Below are 21,367 nucleotides of genomic sequence, written 5' to 3' on the forward strand. Positions count from 1 at the left end.
TTTTTTTTTTTTTTTTTTTTTTTGAGACAAGGTCTTGCCCTGTCACCCAGGCTGGAGTGCAGTGTGGCTCACTGCAGCCTCAACCTCCTGGGCTCAAGTGATCCTCCTGTCTCAGCCTCTCAAATAGCAGAGACTACAGGCATGCACCACCACACCAAGCTAATTTTTCATTTATACTACAGATGGGGGTGTCACTATGTTGTCCAGGCTGGTCTTGAACCCCTGGGCTCAAGTGATCTGCCCACCTTGGCCTCCCAGAGTGCTAGGATTACAGTCATGGGCCACTGCACCCAGCCACCATTTTTGAGAGGTAGGAGGGAGGTGTTTGGTGTGTTTTTTAAAGCATCCCACTTCTTTTCGGGTAAGGGAGGTGTTTTCGTCTGTTTTTTATTTTGTTTTATTTTGTTTTGTTGCCTGCATGGCCCTCTTCATTAAGACTTTATCTTTAAAAGATCCCCATGGACTAATACGAGAAGATATGTGAATCTGCTGAGCTTAGACTTTTTATATATTTTATCCATACATGAGACCCTCTCAGTTAAGTAATTGTATGAATTCTTTAATATACGTTTTAGGATTTGGCAGCGGGTTGTATTATCTTATTTGCAGCTAGTTAGCCTTCAGTAAACTAAGTGCAGCATGGTGAGCCCTGTGGCCAGCTGGGCCTGAGCCACAGCACTGCAGGAAGTCTGGTGGGTTGCTTCAGCTCGCCGCCTGTGTGTCCTCAAAGCAGCTGGAGAAATGGGCTTTTTGTCACTGAGGTTGAGTTCAAATTAATTATTTTATTATTTCATTATATTTTATTTTGTTTTATTTGAGATGGAGTCTTCCTCTGTCGCTCAGGCTGGAGTACAGTGATGCAGTCTCAGCTCACTGCAACCTCTGCCTCCTGGGTTCAAGCAATTTTCCTGCCTCAACCTCCCAAGTATCTGGGATGATACAGGCGCCCACCACCAAGCCCGACTAATTTTTGTATGTTTAGTAGAGACAGGATTTCACCATGTTGACCAGGTTGGTCTTGAGCTTCTGACTTCAAGTGATCCACCCGCTTCAGCCTTCCAGAGTGCTGGGATTACAGGTGTGAACCGCTGCGCCCGGCTCAAATTAGTTATTTTAGAGAATATTACTTTTAATCTCAAAACTGTTTCTTTGAAGTCTGCTTGCCTATCTGATTGGTGTTATTGAAGTTTTCCTTGAGAATAACTGCTTGGTTGTGTGCAGCGTAGGACTCTTTACAGGTTTTTGACTACTCTTCCTTTCTTGTAGAATTTCACTGTCTTTTAATGTTTACAGACTGTAAGCAGGATAAAATTTTAAAATTCAACCATTATTAACATTGCTGCTTTGTAGGAGCTGGTAAAGGAGTGGAAGATAAAGATCTATTAGTTATGGTGTCCAATACACCGTTGAGGAAAATCTGTTAACCCCAAATTATTAAGTACCTAAAGAAATCTGGAGATCTTAATTTATTTGCCCTATTTCAGGCCTTAACAACAACAACAAAAAAACTACCTAGTTTTTGTACATATAGTAGATACCCACCACCACCACCAAAAATAATTGTTGAATGAACAAGGTGAAATTTTATGGTTGGCTTTATTTTGAGCACATATTGTAAAATTCATGACTTACGTGGCAGTTCATGACGAATTCAATACAGTTCCTAAAGTCAACCGATGGGATTTTGAAAGGTCAACAGCTGCTTTTCTCTAGTAGTCAAGGATGCGAATAACATGGTCAAAATTCCCAGGAGTTTCAACTGTAATGACCAAAAGTGCAGGGAAGGAGATCTGTGTAAGTCACAGAGAGAGAATCATCAGTTCTGGACAACAATCAACTTATGATTTTTGTCCATCTTTTCCTCTAGGTGTGAAGAGGATTTTTCTTCCTTTCCTTTCATCCCTGTTCCTTAAAGAATTACAGAACAGATAAATACCTTAGACAGTAGTGACTATCCCTGTGATTTTCAGCTTGGAAAGCCAGGAGTCCTCCCCCAGAGAAGGGAGGGATGGTGAAGGAAGTTTGGATAGCGTGCTTCTGGAGGGTGCAGAATTTTGATTGACAGATAATCATTGTACATATTCATGGGGTGTATAGTGATATGTTTTTTGTTTTTTTGTTGTTGTTTGTGTTTTGTTTTTGTTTTTGTTTGAGACAGAGTCTCGCTGTGTCACCCAGGCTGGGGTGTAGCAGCGTGATCTCGGCTCACCACAGCCTCCACCTCCCGGGTTCAAGCAGCTCTCCAGGATGCAGAATTTTGATCGAGGGCAAGAGGAACTTATTGTTTGTGGGAAATTACCTACATGATTGTTTTAAGGAAACTTTCTCTGATTACAAAGGCGAGAGTACAGAGCCTTGAAGGCCATTTAGTAGCTGACTGCCCTGATCCAGGGCTGGAATGATATATTGGGCTTGACATAGTTACATGCCAGGGGAAATAGAAGAAAAACTAGAGACATTTCTGGGAAACTGAATACATGGAAGAAATGAAGAACATCTAGCCAGATTCCTTCCAGAGGCTTGGAGCCTGAGAGCAAGGGCGTTAGAGTCAACCTACTCCCTTCATTAGGTGAAGGGAATGGGTTTTCAGGAAAATAATCTTAGACATGTAAAGTTTGATAAGACTATACGACTTATGAAGGACCAGTTTTATGGATTTGGTAGTTACCAACATAGACTTCTTATTTTTCTTTCTGTCTTTATTTAAAGAGACTGGGCCTCAACTGGGCATAGTAGCTCATGCCTGTAATCCCAGCACTGGGAGGCCAAGGCTAAGAGGATCACTTGAGCCTCAGAGTCTGGGACTAGCTTGGGCAACATAGAACTTGTCTCTACGAAAAAAAAAAGAGAGAGAGACTGGGTCTTACTGTGTCATCCAGGCTGGAGTGCAGTGGTTGTGATCATAGCTCACTGTAACTTCAAACTCCTGAGCTCTAGTGATCCTCCCTCCTTAGCCTCCTGAGTAACTGGGATTACAGCTGCAAGCCACCACACCCAGTAGACTTACTTCTTTAAAATTGTAGGATTGCCTGGCACAGTGACTCACGCCCGTAATCCTAGCACTTTGGGAGTCTGAGGCGGACGGATCACCCTGAGATCAGGAGTTCGAGACCAGCCTAGCCAACATGGCAAAACCCTGTCTTTACTAAAAATACAAAAAGTTAGCCGGGCGTGGTGGCATGCACCTGTAATCCCAGCTACTCGGGAGGCTGAGGCAGGAAAATTGCTTGAACCCAAAAGGCAGAGGTTCCAGTGAACTTAGATTGAGCCACTACACTCCAGCCTGGGGCAATAGAGCAAGATTCCGTCTCAAAAAAAAAAAAATTATAGGATGATGGGCTTCCTGGGGTAAGAGTGTACAAGGCTAATTCTTAAAATGCAAATGCCACAGAATTTGAGCTGCTGTGCAGGATGCTGATGTCTTTCCAGATAAGTTTTTTATTATGTGTTTTTAACAAACAGGATGTTGGGCTTCTGGGGGACAGATGGTAGAAGTAGAAAGGGGATGGGGTAGGTCAATTTGAGAACAGAAAAATGGCTTTGGTGGTTCTTGGCACTTGGCACCACTTGGTGGTTTTTGAGTTACAGCATTTATTTTTCAGTATTAAGTCCGAAAAACAGATGAAGAATATTTAGGTAAAAGTCTCCAAAATGACTGCCTGTGTGCTAATTGTGCTTCCCAGTGAGGCAGAACATGTCAAGGTTTGGGTGTCCACAGGATTTTAACCTGAAGAAAGCAGTGTATGTTACAATTTTTGGGGGGGATTGGGCGTAGAGAGAGGGTCTTGCTTTGTCACCTAGGCTGGTATGCAGTGGCATCACAACATACTGCAGGCTCGGCCCACCCACCCGCCCCTGACTTGAGCAATCCTCTCCCCTCAGCAACTACTGAGCACCTCCTCTCCTGAGTAGTTGGAACCACAGGCACATGCCACCATGCCCAATTATTGTTATTATTTATTTTATTTTATTTTTTGTAGAAACCGGATCGCCCTATGTTGCCCAGGCTATTCTTGAACTCCTGGGCTCAGGCAGTCTTCCTGCCTTAGCCTCCCAAAGTGCTAGGATTACAGACATGAACCACCATGCCCAGCTTGAAATTTTCCATTTATTTCAAAGGAAATAGAGGAAAAAGAAATAACTTGTGGTCACTGGTTCATAAATAGCCAAGAATAAAACATGAGATGTGTGATTCATCCCCTCTTGTGTTTTCTCCTTCAAGCCCTGCACCATCTCATTGTGAGTCACCTGGAGTAGGGCGATTTTACTTTTAAGAGTTGGTACGTTTTTTTCAGTGTAACTCTTTTTAATTAATACATATCCTTTAAGGGATACAGGTAGCTGAAATGTCTACCCTTTGAGGATGTCATATTTGTATTAATAGTTCACTTCTCTGGTGCAATTTGAAGTGTATCTTGTAGTCACTTTTAGTAATGTGTGTTACTTCCCTGTAAGGAATAGCAGTGTTATACTTCTCCTTTTGCAGTGAAGAAGTTGAGATGTAGAAAGGAAGAGACCTGCCCAAAGTCTAAGAACAAGTCAGTGGAAAGCCTGAAATTAGACTTGTGGTCTTTTAGATTTTTCATCTGTTGTTCACCACTGAGGAGCCAGCTTTCTGTTTGCTGGAGACAGTTCAGCCTAATGGAATTTGCTCTGCCGGATGTCCACAGCATGTTAGGTGGTGATTCTAACCATCCCCTAACACCCATTCTCCTCCAAAGTGGCCCTTTAGTCCCCCTCCAGAACAGATCTGCTTTTGACTGCCTGTGGTTTGGCACACCTCTGCCTAGAGATAACAGTGGTAACAGCAGTGTGCAGAAAAGAGGGAAGGGTTAGGGAAGGTCACTAAACCAGAGTCGAGCTGTTAGATGCGAACATTTTCTTGCACAAAAGAACCTACAAGCAAATGGCCCTTTCATTCCCATCTATTTGGGGATAGGGGATCATGGGCCAGGTAGTGTTTCCTGACTGTGCATTTGCACACAGGTGTCTGTATCACACACGTACAGATCCCATCCAATCCTAAACCAGAAGTCCTGGGGTAGGTGTGAAGCTACAACCTTAGGATGCTAAGCAAATTTTTGGAAAAACTCCACAGGTAATTGTGATAGACAAGCAGGACCTAGACTTAGCCCAGAACCACTGCTCTAGACTAAGTGATGCTGCTTTTGACAATAAGTTGTTATGATTTGGGAGTCTCATTCCATTGCCCAGGCTGGAGTGCAGTGATGTAATCTCAGCTCACTACAACCTCTGCCTCCCAGGTTCAAGTGATTCTCCTGCCTCAGCCTCCCAGTAGCTGGGATTACAGGTGCCCACCACCACATTTGGCTAATTTTTTGTGTTTTTAGTAGAGACAGGGTTTCGCCATGTTGGCCAGGCTGGTCTCAAACTCCTGACCTCAGGCAGTCCACCTGCCTCAGCCTCCCAAAGTGCTAGGATTACAGGCTTGAGCCACTGTGCCAAACCTGTTTTTAAATATTAAATATGAATATAAACTATATGCCTAAACTGAGATTTGAGTGTTATAATTTTAACATTAATATAAGATCAGACTGAAGAGTCAGTGCTAATGAACCACATTTTGGTTCTAATTGAGTTTAAGGCAAAAGTAAGGGCTGTTTGCTCATCATAAACCGTTTACTCAGGGATCTTGGGACTTGCTTTAAAAGTTAAGATAGCCGAAAATGGCGTCAGCTGACTGTACTCTACAGGTTTAGGTCAACTGTATCGGGCTCTCTTCCTTTTTAAAGGAAGTTGAAGGTTAATGTTTTTAGATAAAGATCTTTGAACTGACACATTTTTATTATCACTATTATCAACACATTTTTATCGTTTTAGCATTAACAAAAATCTAGAGAAAAAATGTTCTTTATTTTTCTACAGATGAGTCTTTATTTTATTATTGATTTATAGTTTTAGTCTTCTCTGCCAGTGTATTTATCTTGAAAGAAGACTATCTGCACATTTGAGAGATGCTCCTTTCAGAAACACCCTCAGGAGTAATCACTGTGTTAGCCACTAGCAGGAAAGCCTCATTGCTTTAAGATGGCCAGAGCCATCACATCCTGGCCTCCTGAAGTTGTCATCTTCACCCAAAACTAGGCCTCACGTGTTTCCTTTTCTGCTCTTCTGTTTTACAGGTGTGACTCAGCACATCTGTAAAATGGATCAAAAGTGTTTTAACGCAGGAAGACAGTAGATACAAGAAGGAAGAACCAATAATTAAGGGTTCTTTTATTTGTTTGGAACAAATTCATAGGCAAAGCCTTTTATTGGTAGCTTGAGGAAACTTAAAAGTAGTAGGAAAGGGTATAAAATCTCTTTCTGGGACACGTGAAGCTCCTAGTTTTATAACATGTTATCTGTAATATTTCTCTAGCCCTGAAGCACTTCTGAACATTACTTCAGAACATAAAACCTATGCTTTGTTTTAAAAGGTTTTTGTTGTTACGTAATAGCATCCAGCTGCTAATCCTTTTGAGCAGCACCTGTAATAATAATATGGCAGGAGGAGCCTTCCGTTCACGGTGTGCGGGTGTCTGCGGGTTGCCTCCTGCGGTGGAGTGGTGTGGAAACAAGCACGTGGCCTCTGTGAATAGCCACAGAAACACCTGAACGTCCTTTGCTTAGCATCCTTCTTTGCACTTGTGAGAGATTCTTTGGGGAGGATGTGATCATCTCTGATCCATGGATTTAGCTTCCCTGCCAACGATGGTGTGCGATTTTTCACCTAGAGACACGGGGAGCTTGTGCCTTCGTGAAAGTTGGGGCAGTGTGTGTTTTATCCATTAGCAGAGGCAGCATAATGGATGAGCTCAGGTTTGAGTTCCAGATCCATACGTAAGCTCTGCGTGCCTCAGTTTCTCCATCTGTAAAATGGTACCTACCTCATTGGAAGAGTGCCTTGCTTGTAGTAAGCACTATGTAAGCATTAACCTGCCATTACTGTTAATGGGCCAGGCGCAGTGGCTCACGCCTGTAATTCCAACACTTTGAGAGGCCGAGGTGGGCAGATCACAAGGTCAGGAGATCGAGACCATCCTGGCTAACACGGTGAAACCCCATGTCTACTAAAAATACAAAAAAAATTAGCTGGATGTGGCAGCGTGCGCCTGTAGTCCTAGCTGCTGGGGAGATAGAGGCAGGAGAATGGCGTGAACCCAGGAGGCGGAGCTTCCAATGAGTGGAGATCTCACCACTGTACTCCAGCCTGGGTGACAGCAAGACTCCGTCTCAAAAAAAAAAAATTACTGTTAATGTAACTATTGTTTGACTCTTCCCTGTTCTGGGATCACATTAAATTGTAAAACTGCTATTTTTTGTTTTTGTTTTTGTTTTTTTGAGATGGAGTTTTGCTCTTGTTGCCCAGGCTGGAGTGCAATGGCGCATATCTCGGCTCACTGGGTTCAAGAAATTCTCCTGCCTCAGCCTCCCAAGTAGCTGGGATTACAGGCACCCGCCACCACACCCAGCTAATTTTTGTATTTTTAGTAGAAACGAGATTTCACCATGTTGACCAGGCTGGTCTCAAACTCCTGACCTTAGGTGATCCAACCCATCTCAGCCTCCCAAAGTGTTGGGGTTACAGTTGTGAGCCACTGTGTCTGGCCTATAAAACTTAATTTGCTTACCTTTTGGCATTTTCTACCACTGCCTTAATAACTCACCCACCCAAGGATAAAGATAAGAAAATAAAAACATTTTCAGACTTTTCATGTTTTATTGGATATTTCAAACATACACCAAAATAGAAAGGACATATTTACAGGAAAATGTTATTTTTATTTTATTTATTTATTTGAGACAGAGTTTCACTCATTCACCCAGGCTGGAGTACTGTGGTGCAATCTCAGCTCACTGCAACCTCCACCTCCCCAGGTTCAAGCAGTTCTTCTGCCTCAGCCTCCCAAGTAGCTGGGACTACAGGTGCGCGCCATCATGCCCAGCTAATTTTTGTGTTTTTTAGTAGGTACGGGGTTTCACCATGTTGGCCAGCCTGGTCTCGAATTCCTGGCCTTATGTGATCCACCCACCTTGGCCTCCCAAAGTTCTGGGATTGCAGACGTGAGCCAAAAATGATTTTTAAAGGCAAAAGAAATGTCATTTGAAATGTGAAAAGTAGAAGTTACACACCTATTGCCTTGACGTAGCTTTTTAAAATGTTCGTCTTATGCATACACACTGTACATAGTTGTAGTTCTAGAAAACATACCATTTTATGGCCTTTCTCTACCCAGCATTCAAGTATAAGCATTTTTTTCCATTGAAAACTACTTGTTTTCAATGTAGTTGAAACAAGTACATTGTTTCAACAAGTAGTTTTCAATGGTTTTGTACCATAATAATTGTTTCCCTTTTTTAAAAATATATAAATGAAACATCGGTGAAAATTTTACTGCAGATAGTTGGGGGTTATCTAGGAAGGTGATTTTTGTTTTGCTTTTTTGATTAAGAGTGTCAGCATTTCTTTCGTGGTACATGAGAACCTTACTATAAAGTGGCTCTTCAGGACTGTTCTGAAGTCAGCCTTATGAAGGTGAAATAAACCCTGATGAAATCACCCCAAGTCTGTGGCTTTTATTATAAGGCAGAGCTGCTCTATGTGAATACCTGGTGTGTGAGAACAGGACGTGGTAGCTGTCATGGGGCCCTCTAGCCCATCATTCTCTAGACCTGCACTGTCCAATACAGGATCTACTAGCCATTTGTGGTTATTTAAATTTAATTAGAATTAAATAAACTGAAAATTAATTTCCTTATTCACACTGGCCATATTTTGAGTGCTCAGTAGCCACTTGTGGCTAGTGACTATTGATTTAGATGGGGCACATATAAAACGTTTTTATCACTGCAGAAAGTTTGGTTGAGTAACACAGCTCTAGATTATTCTCTAACTGCTCAGCTTCTTAACCTTACAGTGGTAAGAGCCACCTCTTAGGTAAGATTTTCTAGAGCAAAGTTGGGCAGACCTTGGGTACTTGTTTTTGTATGTGTAGTTTTATAGGAATACAGCCACATTGATTTGTTGACCTATACTCTGGCTGCTTTTGTGTTAACAGTGGCAGAGCTGAGTTTTGAATAGATACGACAGAGACCATATGTGGCCTGCAAAGCCTAAAAGTATTTGACCCTTTACAAAAAGGTTTGCCTACCCCTTTTATCTAGATCACGGTTTCTCAACCTCAGAACTGATGACATTTTGGTCTAGGTAATCGTTTGTTGTGGGACTGTCCTGTGCGTTGTAGGTGTTTAGCAGCTTCCCTGGCCTTCACCCACCAGATGCCAGTAGCACCCCTTAGATATGACAACCAAAAATGTCTCTAGACATTGCCAAATTCCATGGGGAGCAAAATCACCCCTGCCTGAGAACCACAGATCTCAAGCAGTGTGGCTTGGCGAAGCATTCATCTGTAATACTGCAGAGGAGCGCCCATTGTTAAAAGAAAAATGTGTTGAAAGAGTTGACTAAATTAACGAGTAGTTTTGTATGCTACTTAGTATACTTCAGCATTGTCTGCAGAAACAGGAATGTTTGATATAAAACATGACAAAGTCGCTGGAGTGGGGCAGAGTCATGGAAGCGTTCTCATGTCCTTCTATTTCTCAGGGGTGCCACAGTTCACTGAGGAGCAGAGAGTGGAAGTTACAGCATCTCTGAGCTGTGGGGCATGTGGGTTGTGTTATATCCAGGTTCTCAGGGCCTGCTTTTCTAAAAGGCTGGGTAATTGCAGGTGTTTGTTGTTTGCTAACTGTGTGTAGATATCATCTGTGTATGCCTGGCAAGAAAGGAGTTAATAAATGTCACGTCTGTAATCCCAGCACTTGGGGAGGCTAAGATGGAAGGATCACTTGAGTCCAGGAGTTCAAGAGCAACCTGGGCAGCATAGGGAGACCCTGTCTCTATTAAGAAAAAAAAAAAAAATTTAGCTGGGCATAGTGGCACATGCCTGTAGTCCAATTTCCTTGGAAGACTGAGGCTGGGAGGTTGGCTTGAGCCCAGGGGTTTGAAGTTGCAGTGAGGTATGATCACACCTGTGCATTCCAACTTGGGCAACAGAGTGAGATCCTCTCTCAAAAAAATCTTTTTTAAATAAATAAATGTAGTAGATTGGTGCTTATCTGTCTTATGAATATTTGTGGTTTTATGTGGTCCATATAATTCCTATCCTCATTACCCAGAATAGTTGAAAAATTGGTTGTATTTACCTCCATTAGAAGTTGCAAGAATTAAATTAAATGTCAAGTCCTATAAAATTGTGTTCAAGGCTGAGCACAGTGGCTCACACCTGTAATCCCAGCACTTTGGAAGGCCGAGGCTGGCAGATCACTTGAAGTCAGGAGTTCGAGACCATCCTGGCCAACATGGTGAAACCCCATCTCTACTAAAAATACAAAAATTAGCCAGGCGTGGTGGCAGGTGCCTGTAGTGCCAGCTACTTGGAAGGCTGAGGCAGGAGAATCGCTTGAACCTGGAGGCAGAGGTTGTAGTGAGCCGGGATTGCACCACTGCATTCTAGCCTGGGCAACAGAGCGAAAAAACAAAACCAAACCAAACAAAAAAAACTATCTTCAATTATTTTAAGACCCAGCATTTGAATACCTTTCACGGGGGGGGTTTTGTAAGCTGTAGAAAATGGCTATGTGAAATAGCCATAGAAATAGAGTGAAATAGAATTGGGAAAATTGTCTTTCAAAGTGAGTATCAGGTATATCTTATCTCGTTCTTCAAATTAAAATTAAAAATTTTAATTGGTATTGAAATGAATGTGTAATACAGGTCACATGTACTAGAGCACACTTGTATGGAGAATCATCCCCATGTTGTTAAATATCTAAGAAGGTAAGCAGCTTGACTACTGAATGCAGGTGAATTTTAGGTGAACTTGTATTTCCTGTGCATGACATGTTTCTGTCTGGTTTTTCAGATCTTACCAATATATTTGAGTCCTTCCTGCCCCAGTTGTTGGCCTATCCTAACCCCATAGATCCTCTCAATGGTGACGCTGCAGCCATGTACCTCCACCGACCAGAAGAATACAAGCAGAAAATTAAAGGTAAGAGGGTGCGTAGTTTACCTAGAGACAAAAGAACTTAAATCTGTTGGGCTTCAGTCGTTAAAAGTCCTTCTTAAATTACTTAGTTCCTAATACTTTTTCTCGGGCCTAAAAAGAGACAGCTGTGGGCTGAAGTAGCACTCACCAACCTTGGGTGGTAGTAGCACCAGTTTGCTCATCCTTTAGGATTTAGAATCCTATTTTCCCATTCTTGAAACAGTTTACATGCTGATGGGATGTGAGTTTGATTTAAATGAAGATAAGTTTGCGAAAGAACATATAGCTGGCCATGGTGGCTCACGCCTGTAATCCCAGCACTTTGGGAGGCTGAGGCGGGCGGATCACGAGGTCAGGAGGCCGAGACTAGCCTGGCCAACGTGGTGAAACCCCATCTCTACTAAAAGTACGAAAATTAGCTGGGTGTGGCGGCACGCGCCTGTAGTCCCAGCTACTCGGGAGGCTGAGGCAGGAGAATTGCTTGAACCGGAAAGCAGAGGTTGCAGTGAGCCTAGACTGTACCATTGTACTCCAGCCTGGGTGACAGCAAGATTCTGTCTTTAAAAAAGAAAAAAAAAAAAATCTAAAACTCCACCTGAATTCATTGGATTGTCCATTTTGCCTCTGTTACTTTTCATAGTGAAAAGTCTAGATACATGAAGCTCCACCAAGAAGCAAAGGAATTCAAAGTGTGTAATATACCTGCTGTTTTTAACCAATGGCAGGTATTAGTATCTAGCCCATTTTTCACATGATGGGCCCGTCTGCATAGCAGTCCAGAATGTTGGCTTCCTCAAAATGTGTGGCCTATCTGAGGTACATTTGCAAGAGGTGGCAGTAGAAGTAATTTACCAGAGCTTGAATGTGCAGGTCTTCACTCTGAAATGTGCAGGTATGAGGCAAACAGGGACTATTCATGAAACAATAGTTTTTCTTCTGTTTGTTTTCTAATTCTTCTTCCAAGGTCTCTATAGGGTATTGTTTGGAGCTTTTGTTGAGATAAAGCAGAAATAAATTTACTGTAATTAAGTAGATCTCAAGTGCTTTGCAAATTAATATCTAATTTATGTAGCAAAATATATAGCTGAGCAAACATGTATTTGAAGAAAAAGGCAGTTTCAGCCAGATAAAGTGCTATTATGAGACTATATTAAAATTTTGAAATAGGAATCACTTAGCAATGTCTGCAAACCACAGATATCTTGGAGCAGAGTGTATTTCTCTAGTTCACATATGCATTCCGTCCCAACAATTTAGCAGTAGCCCTGTTTCAGTACATATCTGCTATAGTCCCATTTACAAAAAGAACCGAGCCTGCATTTATCTTAGAATGGCTCACTCCAGGGTACGGACCCCCGGCCTTAGGAAATGTTCATGTTGGCTATCATTTTGTCTTTCTTAGAAATCTGAGAAAATCATGGCCATCAGACCTGAGCTCACCCCCAGTTCCTACTGTACCTTGATGTCTTCTCCCCTCCCGCCTACATCTTTTCTTTGTTCCTGTGGGAAATAAGAGACACCCTTCCTCATTTCTCAAACTCACTCTCACCACCAACCTGTGATCTTGTTTCCCCAACCCCCCGCCCCTCCCAACGCAGTCTTCCTCCTGCACCTGCCAGAGGTCTCCCTGTTTCAGAAGCGGTGATCTGCTCCTGTGGGCTCCCTTAGGAGTCATGCTGTTTATTCCCTTTCATTTTCAAACTTGCATCCTCACCGTAAACTCCTCTAATTTTTTTCCCCTCCTCTGCTTAATCTGTGCCCTCATTTCTTCCCAATCCTTTGGACTCTTCTCAGGTTCCATTTTGCTGGACCTCTCTGCAAGTGTTATATTTTACCCTAACCTTTCTGGAAAATTCTCATTCCGTTTCCTAAATGTGGTCATTCACTTAGGACTTGGTCCCTGGGCTCCGTCTCTTCCTCTCACCCCTGGGGACCTGCTTCACCTCTCACAGCTTCAGTCAGTCCCCTCCAGGGAGATGATTTCTCAATGTGTGTGTCTAGGCCTGGCCTCTCTCCCAAGCTGCTGCTGGACATTTCCATTTGTGTGGCAGTCACCACCAACTCAACACACCTAACACAGTCAGCGTTCATATTTAGTTGGCAGTGTCTTGTAGTGCATGTCTGAAAACGTGTTTAAATATTGGATAGCCCATAGCACTGGGCACCATTGGAGCTGTCTAAAGCTGTCACTTCCCTGCTCAGAACCCTTTGCTGGGTGACATCTTTGCCTGCCATTCAGGGCTCTCTGATACTGAGTGGAATCTACCTCTTTGCCTTTACTCCTTTTTTTTTTTTTTTTTTTTTTTTTTTTTGAGAAAAGGTCTTAAATATAGCTCTCCCTCTCTCTTTTTTTTTTCGAGATGGAGTCTTGCCCTGTTGCCTAGGCTGGAGTGCAATGGTGCGATCTCAGCCCACTGTAGCCTCTGCATCCCGGGTTCAAGTGATTCTCCTTCTTCAGCCTCCCGAGTAGCTGGGATTACAGGCGTGTGCCACTACGTCCGGCTAGTTTTTTGTATTTTTGTAGAGATGGGGCTTTACCGTGTTGGCCAGGCTGGTCTCGAACTCCTAACCTCAGGTGATATACCCACCCTCCCAAAGTGCTGGGTTTACAGGCTTGAGCCGCTGCACCTGGCCATAGTTCTCTCTTAAGGTTGTGTTTAAGCATCCCAGCCACTTACTTTCAGCAAAGCAAAGCCTTTCCCTGGAGTGACCTCTGCTATGTCGTAGCTGCCAGGACTTGGAGGTCAGTGTGGCTGGGACTGCCTCAGCCGTTTTTCTTCTGTAACTGCTTCCCTCTGGTGACACTTAGCAGCTCCTTCCTTTTATCTTCCTCTGTTTCCTCCTCCTCATTGGTGACCTCGCTTTTCCTTTCCCTATCCCAAAGGCCTTGTCCTAAGTACTTAATACACATTTGTTTCCTTGAATATATTAAAGAGGGCTGATAGTATCAAATTCTAGTGTCAAAAAAACAATGTCAGTATGTAGCTTCTACAAAGGAAGATGCAAAATAGCCAACCCATTAGAGGTTAAAAATAAAATTGTTAAAGTTTGAATAAACATTTATTTCACTCAAAAATGTAAATTAAGGTAAATTCCTACCTAATCATGGGCGACTTTAATCTCATCAAAATCATTAGCATAAAGTTTTGTTATAATGAATTTGAAGGGCTCTAAGTCTCAAGTCTGCAAACCTTTTCTGTAAAGGACCACATTGGCCAGATGTGGCCTTTATCACACGTTCTGTTTATTTTTTTAAGACAATCTTTAAAATATAAAAACATTCTTAGTTAGGCCCTGTGCTAGTTATTCAAATCCGGTAGGCCCATTTGGCCATTCCGCTTATCTTCCTATTGCAGTGAGTCCCTGCAACTCTATAGGAGGAAAAACAAAGCCACAAGGGTGTGTTTTTGTGTGGCTTGCATTTTGAATAGGTTTCTGTCTTGTCTTTTCCTATTGTGTGTAGGCTATTCACTTGAAAACAGAGTTTTTAGGAACAAGTTTGTTTATTCAGCAATTCTTAAAAGCAGTTTCAGCAGTCTTATTCAGCCTAGGGTTCCACCAAGGCTGTAGCAGTGGAAATCTACCTTCAGGTAAATTATACATGGAAAAGCCACCCAGAGCCAAGTGGTGTCTCCATATAGCAGCTTAGTCCTGAGCAGATTGAGCGATGGTTTTGCCAGCTGTTTCAAAAACCTGACAGGCAGGATCTGTTTAGACTAAAATCGATTCCTAAAATAATAGACCTGGGCTGACTGTAATGATGTAACTGCAGATCTAAAAATGATGGGGGATTTCCTTATAAAATTACTATGGAATCATGACTAGTCCTGTCTGTACTATCTGGGAGGTGAAAGTAAAAAGAAAGCATGGGGCTCCCATTTCCCCTGTCCCTGAAGAGTTATTGGGGTGCTGCAGCGCACGTATTCCCCTGCAAGCTGAGCCTGCTGTGTTGCTCTTCCCAATATCCCTTCCCTCAGGGGGCAAAATGCAGAAACCCTGTCCCAAGGAAGTCTCCTTGTGGGATTCCCCTTAGCTGTAGTGACCATGATTACTGTCATCTTTGTCCCCCCGGTGTTCAAGGTAAGTTTGAACCTCCCCAGCCTTGCCAGCTTTTTGGGGTCGCCAAGCACATGCCTACCCACTCACTGCCCTTGTTGTCTTTCTCCCACCCGGTGCAGAGTACATCCAGAAATATGCCACGGAGGAGGCACTGAAAGAACAGGAAGAGGGCACCGGGGACAGCTCATCGGAGAGCTCTATGTCTGACTTTTCCGAAGATGAGGCCCAGGATATGGAGTTGTAGTAGAAAAAGCACCTGCTTTTCAGAAAGACTATTATTTCCTAACCATGAGAAGCAGACTATAATATTCATATTTAAACAAAGCAATTTTTTTTATTACTAAACAAGGTTTTTATGAATAATAGCATTGATATATATATATTATATATCACCCTTTAGATCTTGATTTCTTGGTCATTTCTCAACCTGAGGTGCATAGCATATTCCCACATTCCATTTGGTAGCAATATGCGGTCCGAATGCATGCATTCATGAGTCCATGTGGCCAAGTCAGCCTGTGTGCTACTGAACTGTCAAAGGAAATAGCCGCTCTGATAGGTAGACATGAGTAAAAAGAACAGGAAAAAATCGCTTCTTGTATTGATGGTTCCAAAGAAACAAACCAAACCAACCAGCTCTTGGATGTGAAGATAAAATAGTGCTTTTTCAAAATGGAAAGGAAAAACTTGGGGAGGAAGAGGCCTGCTGTGGGGGCATTAGAGCCAGCCACATAAGAATCAGAGCCGCTCCTTCCTGTGAATCCTAGGTGGCCCTATGTCTTCTGTGGAGTTACAGTATATGAAACAGGGAGCTAATTAGAGTATTAAAACGTAAAACCATTTTTTTGACTCTGATTTTAAGTACATTTTTATATATCAGTTCCTGCCCTTCACACTACCAGGCCCTGCAGCCACAGTGTTCTGTTGGAGAAACTTGGAGAAGTATTTTCTGAACCGGTTCTTTTTCTTGGGGTAGAACTTGTAATCCAGACCTGTTTTTGAAAGGACAGCACAGGAGGAGAAAAGTGACTGGGACGATGCTTCCTCTCATCCAAAACACATGCAGAGTCACATCCTCGTCCTAGTGTTTGGCAGTTTGAGACCGCTACCCTGAACTTACGAGCTTTAAATAAGAGGGTTGTGTTTTCGGGGGGTTATTTTTTTTTGGTGTGTGTGTGTGTGTTGTGCTTAGAAAGGTTGCAGATTTCATCTTCACCTACCAAGAGGCGGCTGCCTCCTTGGACAAGCCGCTCATGGACCATTAGACTTGAGAAGAAGACCCATGTGGTAATGCAAAGCCCTGGGTACTTGGGTGTTTTGGTTTGGTTTTCCCTTTTTCTGCTGCTCTTGGCAGCAGCCTGGTCATCATCTGCTTGTGGGAGTGGGAAATGGGTATTTTAGACCCAACACAGGTTCCAAATTTAAAACGAATAATAATTGGAACAAATAAAGGTTTTTGTACCCAGAGTGATTCTACATGGGAAAAACAAACCAACTTTTTTCAGAGAGTGACCGAATAGGAAGAAGGGATTCAGAAATACGATGTTGTAGAACATGCCTTGCAGGAAGAAAATGTTTTCTCTCCTGTGTATGTTAAGAGGAAATCAGTTTAAAATGCCTGCTAATCAAATGTCGACTCAGCTAACCATATGTCCAGGTTGCTGCAGAGTTTCTTTCAAATCTCAGTGTTGCCTGCTGAACTTGGAGGGGAGTTTGGAGAAATTTTAGACAGCAGCTCTGTATTTTTTTGCCGCAGCCAATAAGATAATAGCAGAATTAGCCAATCCTAAAACCTTCTAAAGACGATTTTTGAGCATCCCACTGGGATTATTTAATTTTTCTTTTTGACGTGTGTTTTTAGTTTAGAAGTGCTGTATTCCACAAGGTTTAAGTCAGTGAGGTTGGAAGATACCCTCTCTTTTTTTATTCAAAAAGCACAATCAATCTTTTCTTTGAAAATCTATATAAAGTACAACTTGCTTTTAGCATGATTATTTTCCTAAATAAAAAGACAAAGAATTTACTTTACATTTATGTTAATTACGGGCATGAAGCAAAAGGTTTTCTTTAAAAAAAAAAAAAAAAAAGTGCAGTGATGTAGGGCTGTGGTTAGTTAACCGTACTGAGTTATCCATCTAGCATCTGTGGCTTGCTGGAAGGGTAGTATTAACTATTTAACATGTAATGGTGTACTTCACTCTTACCTAGCACGCTGTCTTCTCATTGCTTTGGGGGAGGGAGGGTCTCTGCTGGCACTGTCTAACTTGCTTACCTGCTGACTTTGCAGTTTGCTTGTGCTATGACATTTATTGTAGGTGCTATTTAGGGTAGGCTTAAAGTGCTGGGTGGTGATTTGAGTTCAAACAATAAAAAATTGTATTTTTTCAATATTGTATAAACAATAGTGTTCTAATTACCTTAAAAAAAAATAATGACCAGTTAAGAATTGCTTTTGATCTTGTCAAAAAACCGAGTAGACCCCAGTTTTGGGAAGGTGTGTGAGCAGTGTCATGGCTCTGCCCCTTACCTAATCCCACATCTCTCTAATGATAAGACATTGGCTCGCCTCTGACCAGAGCCCCAGCACCAGAGAGCGGAAGGTGCAGAATTGTCAAATGACCTACTGGGGGAGGTTGTAGGAGTTAAGCAGATTTGAGTGTGGCTGCAGAGTGTGTGTGTGTGTATATGTGTGCACACGTGCGAAGAGAGTGTGAGCGAGAGAGTGTCCATCTAAGTCTGTATGATGAAGGTGGGATAAGGCTCCTCTCTTGGCGCTGGAAGCTCCTGTAATTGCCGCATAGATCCCACTATGCCCTCTTGCTCTGTGCAAGTCTGTCCTGTCCGGGCACTAACCTTGGTCCCATGCATGTTTACATTCTGGGTGGGGCTTTGCCTCTCCGCTGGGAAACTGACTTTTGCTGGGTTGAACAGAGTCTCTTCTTATGCTTTTTGTCCCTTCCCTGCGCCTGGAAGAGGTGTGAGTAGGAACCCAAAACATACAGGTACAGAAAGATCTGGAAGAAGGCCTGGCAGTGAATCTGAGGACTCTGGGCCCCCTACAATAGATGGTAGCGTAAGTCTGGAGCAGGGGTGTTTCACCACCAGATGCCTTTCCAGGCTGCCCTTCCAACACTCAGAAGAGCATCCAGATCCCTGGGCAGAGGCTGTACATTCTTGGCTTTAGAGGTGGTGGCAGCGGCAGCAGGTCAGAGCCACTTCTGGCGGTTTCCCTCCCCTTTTTAGTGCTTTAGTGCCCATAGTTTTTGGATCCTCATGTTTTACCAGCACAAGCCATTCTTCGCCCCTGTTCGCATAACTGAGCTCAAGCTCTTGCCAAACACCAACAAGCAAGATGGTTGCAACCTGGCAACATTGAATCCACCGCCCTTAGGCTCCCTCTGGAAGCCCCAGCACCGGGGGCTTATGGGCACAGGGTCAGTGGTGGCCATCCTGGACACTGGCATTTGGCTTTGTCTTCAATCTCATCACCCTCCTTGAGGTTACTGTGCAGTTTCAACCAGCATTTTATACTAGTGAGGTCATTATCAGGAGTTGCCATATCATCTCTCCAGTACCTAACATTTCTCATCCTCTTCAAAAGCTGTTCTGACTGCCAGCTGGCTGATCTAAGCTCCTGAGGAATGTCTCCTCTCAAAGGCATTTTTCCCTCCAAAGGCCCCCAGAAGTCCTAGTTGGCATTGGCCTGGCACGTGCTTTATATTAGGCCTCCCGTTGGGATGGCTGAGAATCATGAAAGACAGATCCTCCGCTAGCCTCAATGGGTCGTTTCTAGACACCAAGTCTCTGGGAACTAGTGTTTGATTTTAAATGGCATATGGCCCTTCCTTGTTTCAGTGACTTAGAAAAGTAAAAGCCACTTACAAAAGTTAGCAAGATTTTTTATCGACTTCCCACCTGGGCTCCTAGCCTTGTTGAATGAAATCAAATATCTCTGATTGGGCGCAACGAACTGCATTTCTTTGGACTTCCGAATCCATGTTTGTGCTTTCTCTGGCCCCTTAACACCTCGGCGATTCTGTTAGGGATGGGATGAGTGGGAGGAAGCCCTTTGAGAAGGGGGAATCGGCTCTCTGGTGCGCAGGTTTTCCACTCATCTGAGGAAGGGCCAGGGCTCTGAACTTAGCCAAACACTCATCTTGGCTGTGGGCTTGGGAAGAAATGGCCATTATTTATGGATTGTATTTGGTACATATTGTGTGATACTTGAAAAGATAAAAGGGACTGCCAGCCCGTAACTGAAATCTGAAGCTTTTTATCGCTTATTTTTCCTTGCCCTGTCTCCTCCCTTCCACCTTTCTTCTTGCATTGTGATGATCTAGTAGGCATGTCTGTCAACAGGACACATGCCTTCTCTGACTATAACCTCTTAATAGTTGTGTATAATGAAAACTGTAAACTTTTTTAAATAAACGTGTATATACCTTGGCAAATGGCTGGACCTTGATCAATAAGATAATAGCCCTCATGATTACTGTCAGCTGGTTTTCTAAAATACCCTCTCTGTTCTGGCTCCTTTGAGCAGCAGACGCTGGCTTCTTCTGGCTGAGCAGCTCTTGGAATGCAGGTGACTAAATTAGTTTGGGAAGGGAGTGGCACCCTTAGGCAGTGATAACCTAGAGGCTCTGCCCAGAGGCCTGTCCTTGAACCTGGAATTCAGATGCAAGACTGCTGGCTATGAACGGGGCTGTGAGGCTCCTCCACTAGAGCCTTGTAAAGCCCGAAGGTCCGTATCTACCCCTATGCCTAAACCTTATAAGCCCTGTCAACTCACACCCAGTGAGGATACTCCGAGGCCTGGAGTTCACGGACAGTGCAGCTTCCTGCCGGGGCTGATCTGCCTAAACAGGTGGTCCTCTGCCAAGTGCTACGCCTCCTGGGAGATGAGGAACCGTGGGTTTTGCATGGGAAAACGCTTATTGCTGGATTAGACCAGCATTTCGATTGCTTTCTAAAGCGTTTGCTCTCGGTTACCACCAGATGGCGATACTGCTCAATCTAATGGAGACGGTTTTGTTAGCAGGACCTTAAGACAAAGGAAATAGTTTTGCTTTGTTCGTGTGTTCTCATTCCATCTCTTTTCCACTGTTTTCTCCTTTTTCGTTCCCCTAAACTCCTTTTTCTCCTTCCCTACATCCTGATGCATTCTCCTCAGTTGGCCCGGCTTCATACCTACCTGCCAGATTGAATGAGGTGGGACTGCTGAGGAATGGTGTACCAGTGCCTGCTCCCTCCCCACTGGCAGGGAACCCCCTAGCTACCCTGGATGCCTCCAGAGCCCAGAAGCAAAACGTTTAAGACCCTCTTTGTGGGTGGCACTCACGGACCCTTTAGCCAAAGGACTGAACCACAGAGCCATGAGTTCAAGTCCCAGCCCTTCCATTAGCCAGCTGTGCAACTTCAGGCCCCTTACTGGGCTTTCATGGACCTTGGGTACTGAGCTGTAAAGCAACATCCCTAGACTAATAGGTTCTGACTCTGCCACCCTGTGACTCAACTCCACCCAGGCCGCAAAACAGTGCCCCGTCACAAGATAGAGTAACAGAGAGGATGCTAGATATTAACCACGAAACACCAAAGTTTGAACACAGGTTTAGAGTTTTTAGGCCAAAGAGCTTTGGGGGTGTAGAGCAGTTTCCATCCTAAACGGGACTTAAGAGGTACATAGGCCATGTGAACAGTCATTCCATTGATCTCATATAAGGCAGCTGCTTTTAACCCGCCCCCCCCCCACCAAGGAGAAGTCTCAGTGCAGTCGCTGGCACTTGGGTCTCCCAACCGCCCCCCTCCGCCAACCCTGGGAATCTCACCCAGCACCACTCACCCTCGGCCTCAGTCTAGCTGCTTCCCAAGTGGCAGGTGGCTTGTCACTACCTGCCTGAGTCAATTGTTCCTTTCCTGGGAAGGGGACCGGGGTTTCTGAGGCACATTGTCCTGGAAAAGAAAGCTGGTGGGCTCTGAGCCTCAAAACTTTCTTGCTGGCTCTGAAGGCTGCTCTGTCCCCCAGGGAATGAGTGCCTGTGACACTGGATCTGGGGGTGTCCCGCTCCCCACCCAGAACCAAGACAAAGGATTTTTTTGACTCCCACAATCCCTGGAGTTGCAGAGGCCTTGTAGCCTCCTGGCAGGCTGAAGCAGCCCTATTTGTAAGTGGCATCTCAGGGACTCACCCCCCGCTGAGCCCCGGACAGTGCAACTTGGGCCCAAGCCTGCTGCCTTGGGCCTCAGGGTGTACT

The 21,367-nt window shown here is 43.8% G+C and overlaps 1 protein-coding gene across 7 annotated transcripts in view; it reads left to right on the forward strand.

Moving 5' to 3' along the window:
- UBE2H (ubiquitin-conjugating enzyme E2H) overlaps positions 1–19,564 on the forward strand; it is a 119,423-nt gene extending 99,859 nt beyond the window's left edge. For 6 of the 7 annotated variants that reach the window (XM_011995871.1, XM_011995874.1, XM_011995876.1 and 3 more), the window contains 2 exons: positions 10,929–11,057; positions 15,233–19,564. In XM_011995871.1, the coding sequence (XP_011851261.1) occupies positions 10,929–11,057; positions 15,233–15,357 (254 nt within the window). In that variant the 3' untranslated portion in view covers positions 15,358–19,564. The remainder of the gene's footprint in view (positions 1–10,928; positions 11,058–15,232) is intronic. The other variant, XM_011995873.1, reaches the window with a different exon arrangement.
- Positions 19,565–21,367: the final 1,803 nt, after the last annotated feature.

Source organism: Mandrillus leucophaeus, unplaced genomic scaffold, assembly GCF_000951045.1.
Source record: "Mandrillus leucophaeus isolate KB7577 unplaced genomic scaffold, Mleu.le_1.0 Scaffold5, whole genome shotgun sequence".
Lineage (NCBI taxonomy): Eukaryota > Metazoa > Chordata > Mammalia > Primates > Cercopithecidae > Mandrillus > Mandrillus leucophaeus.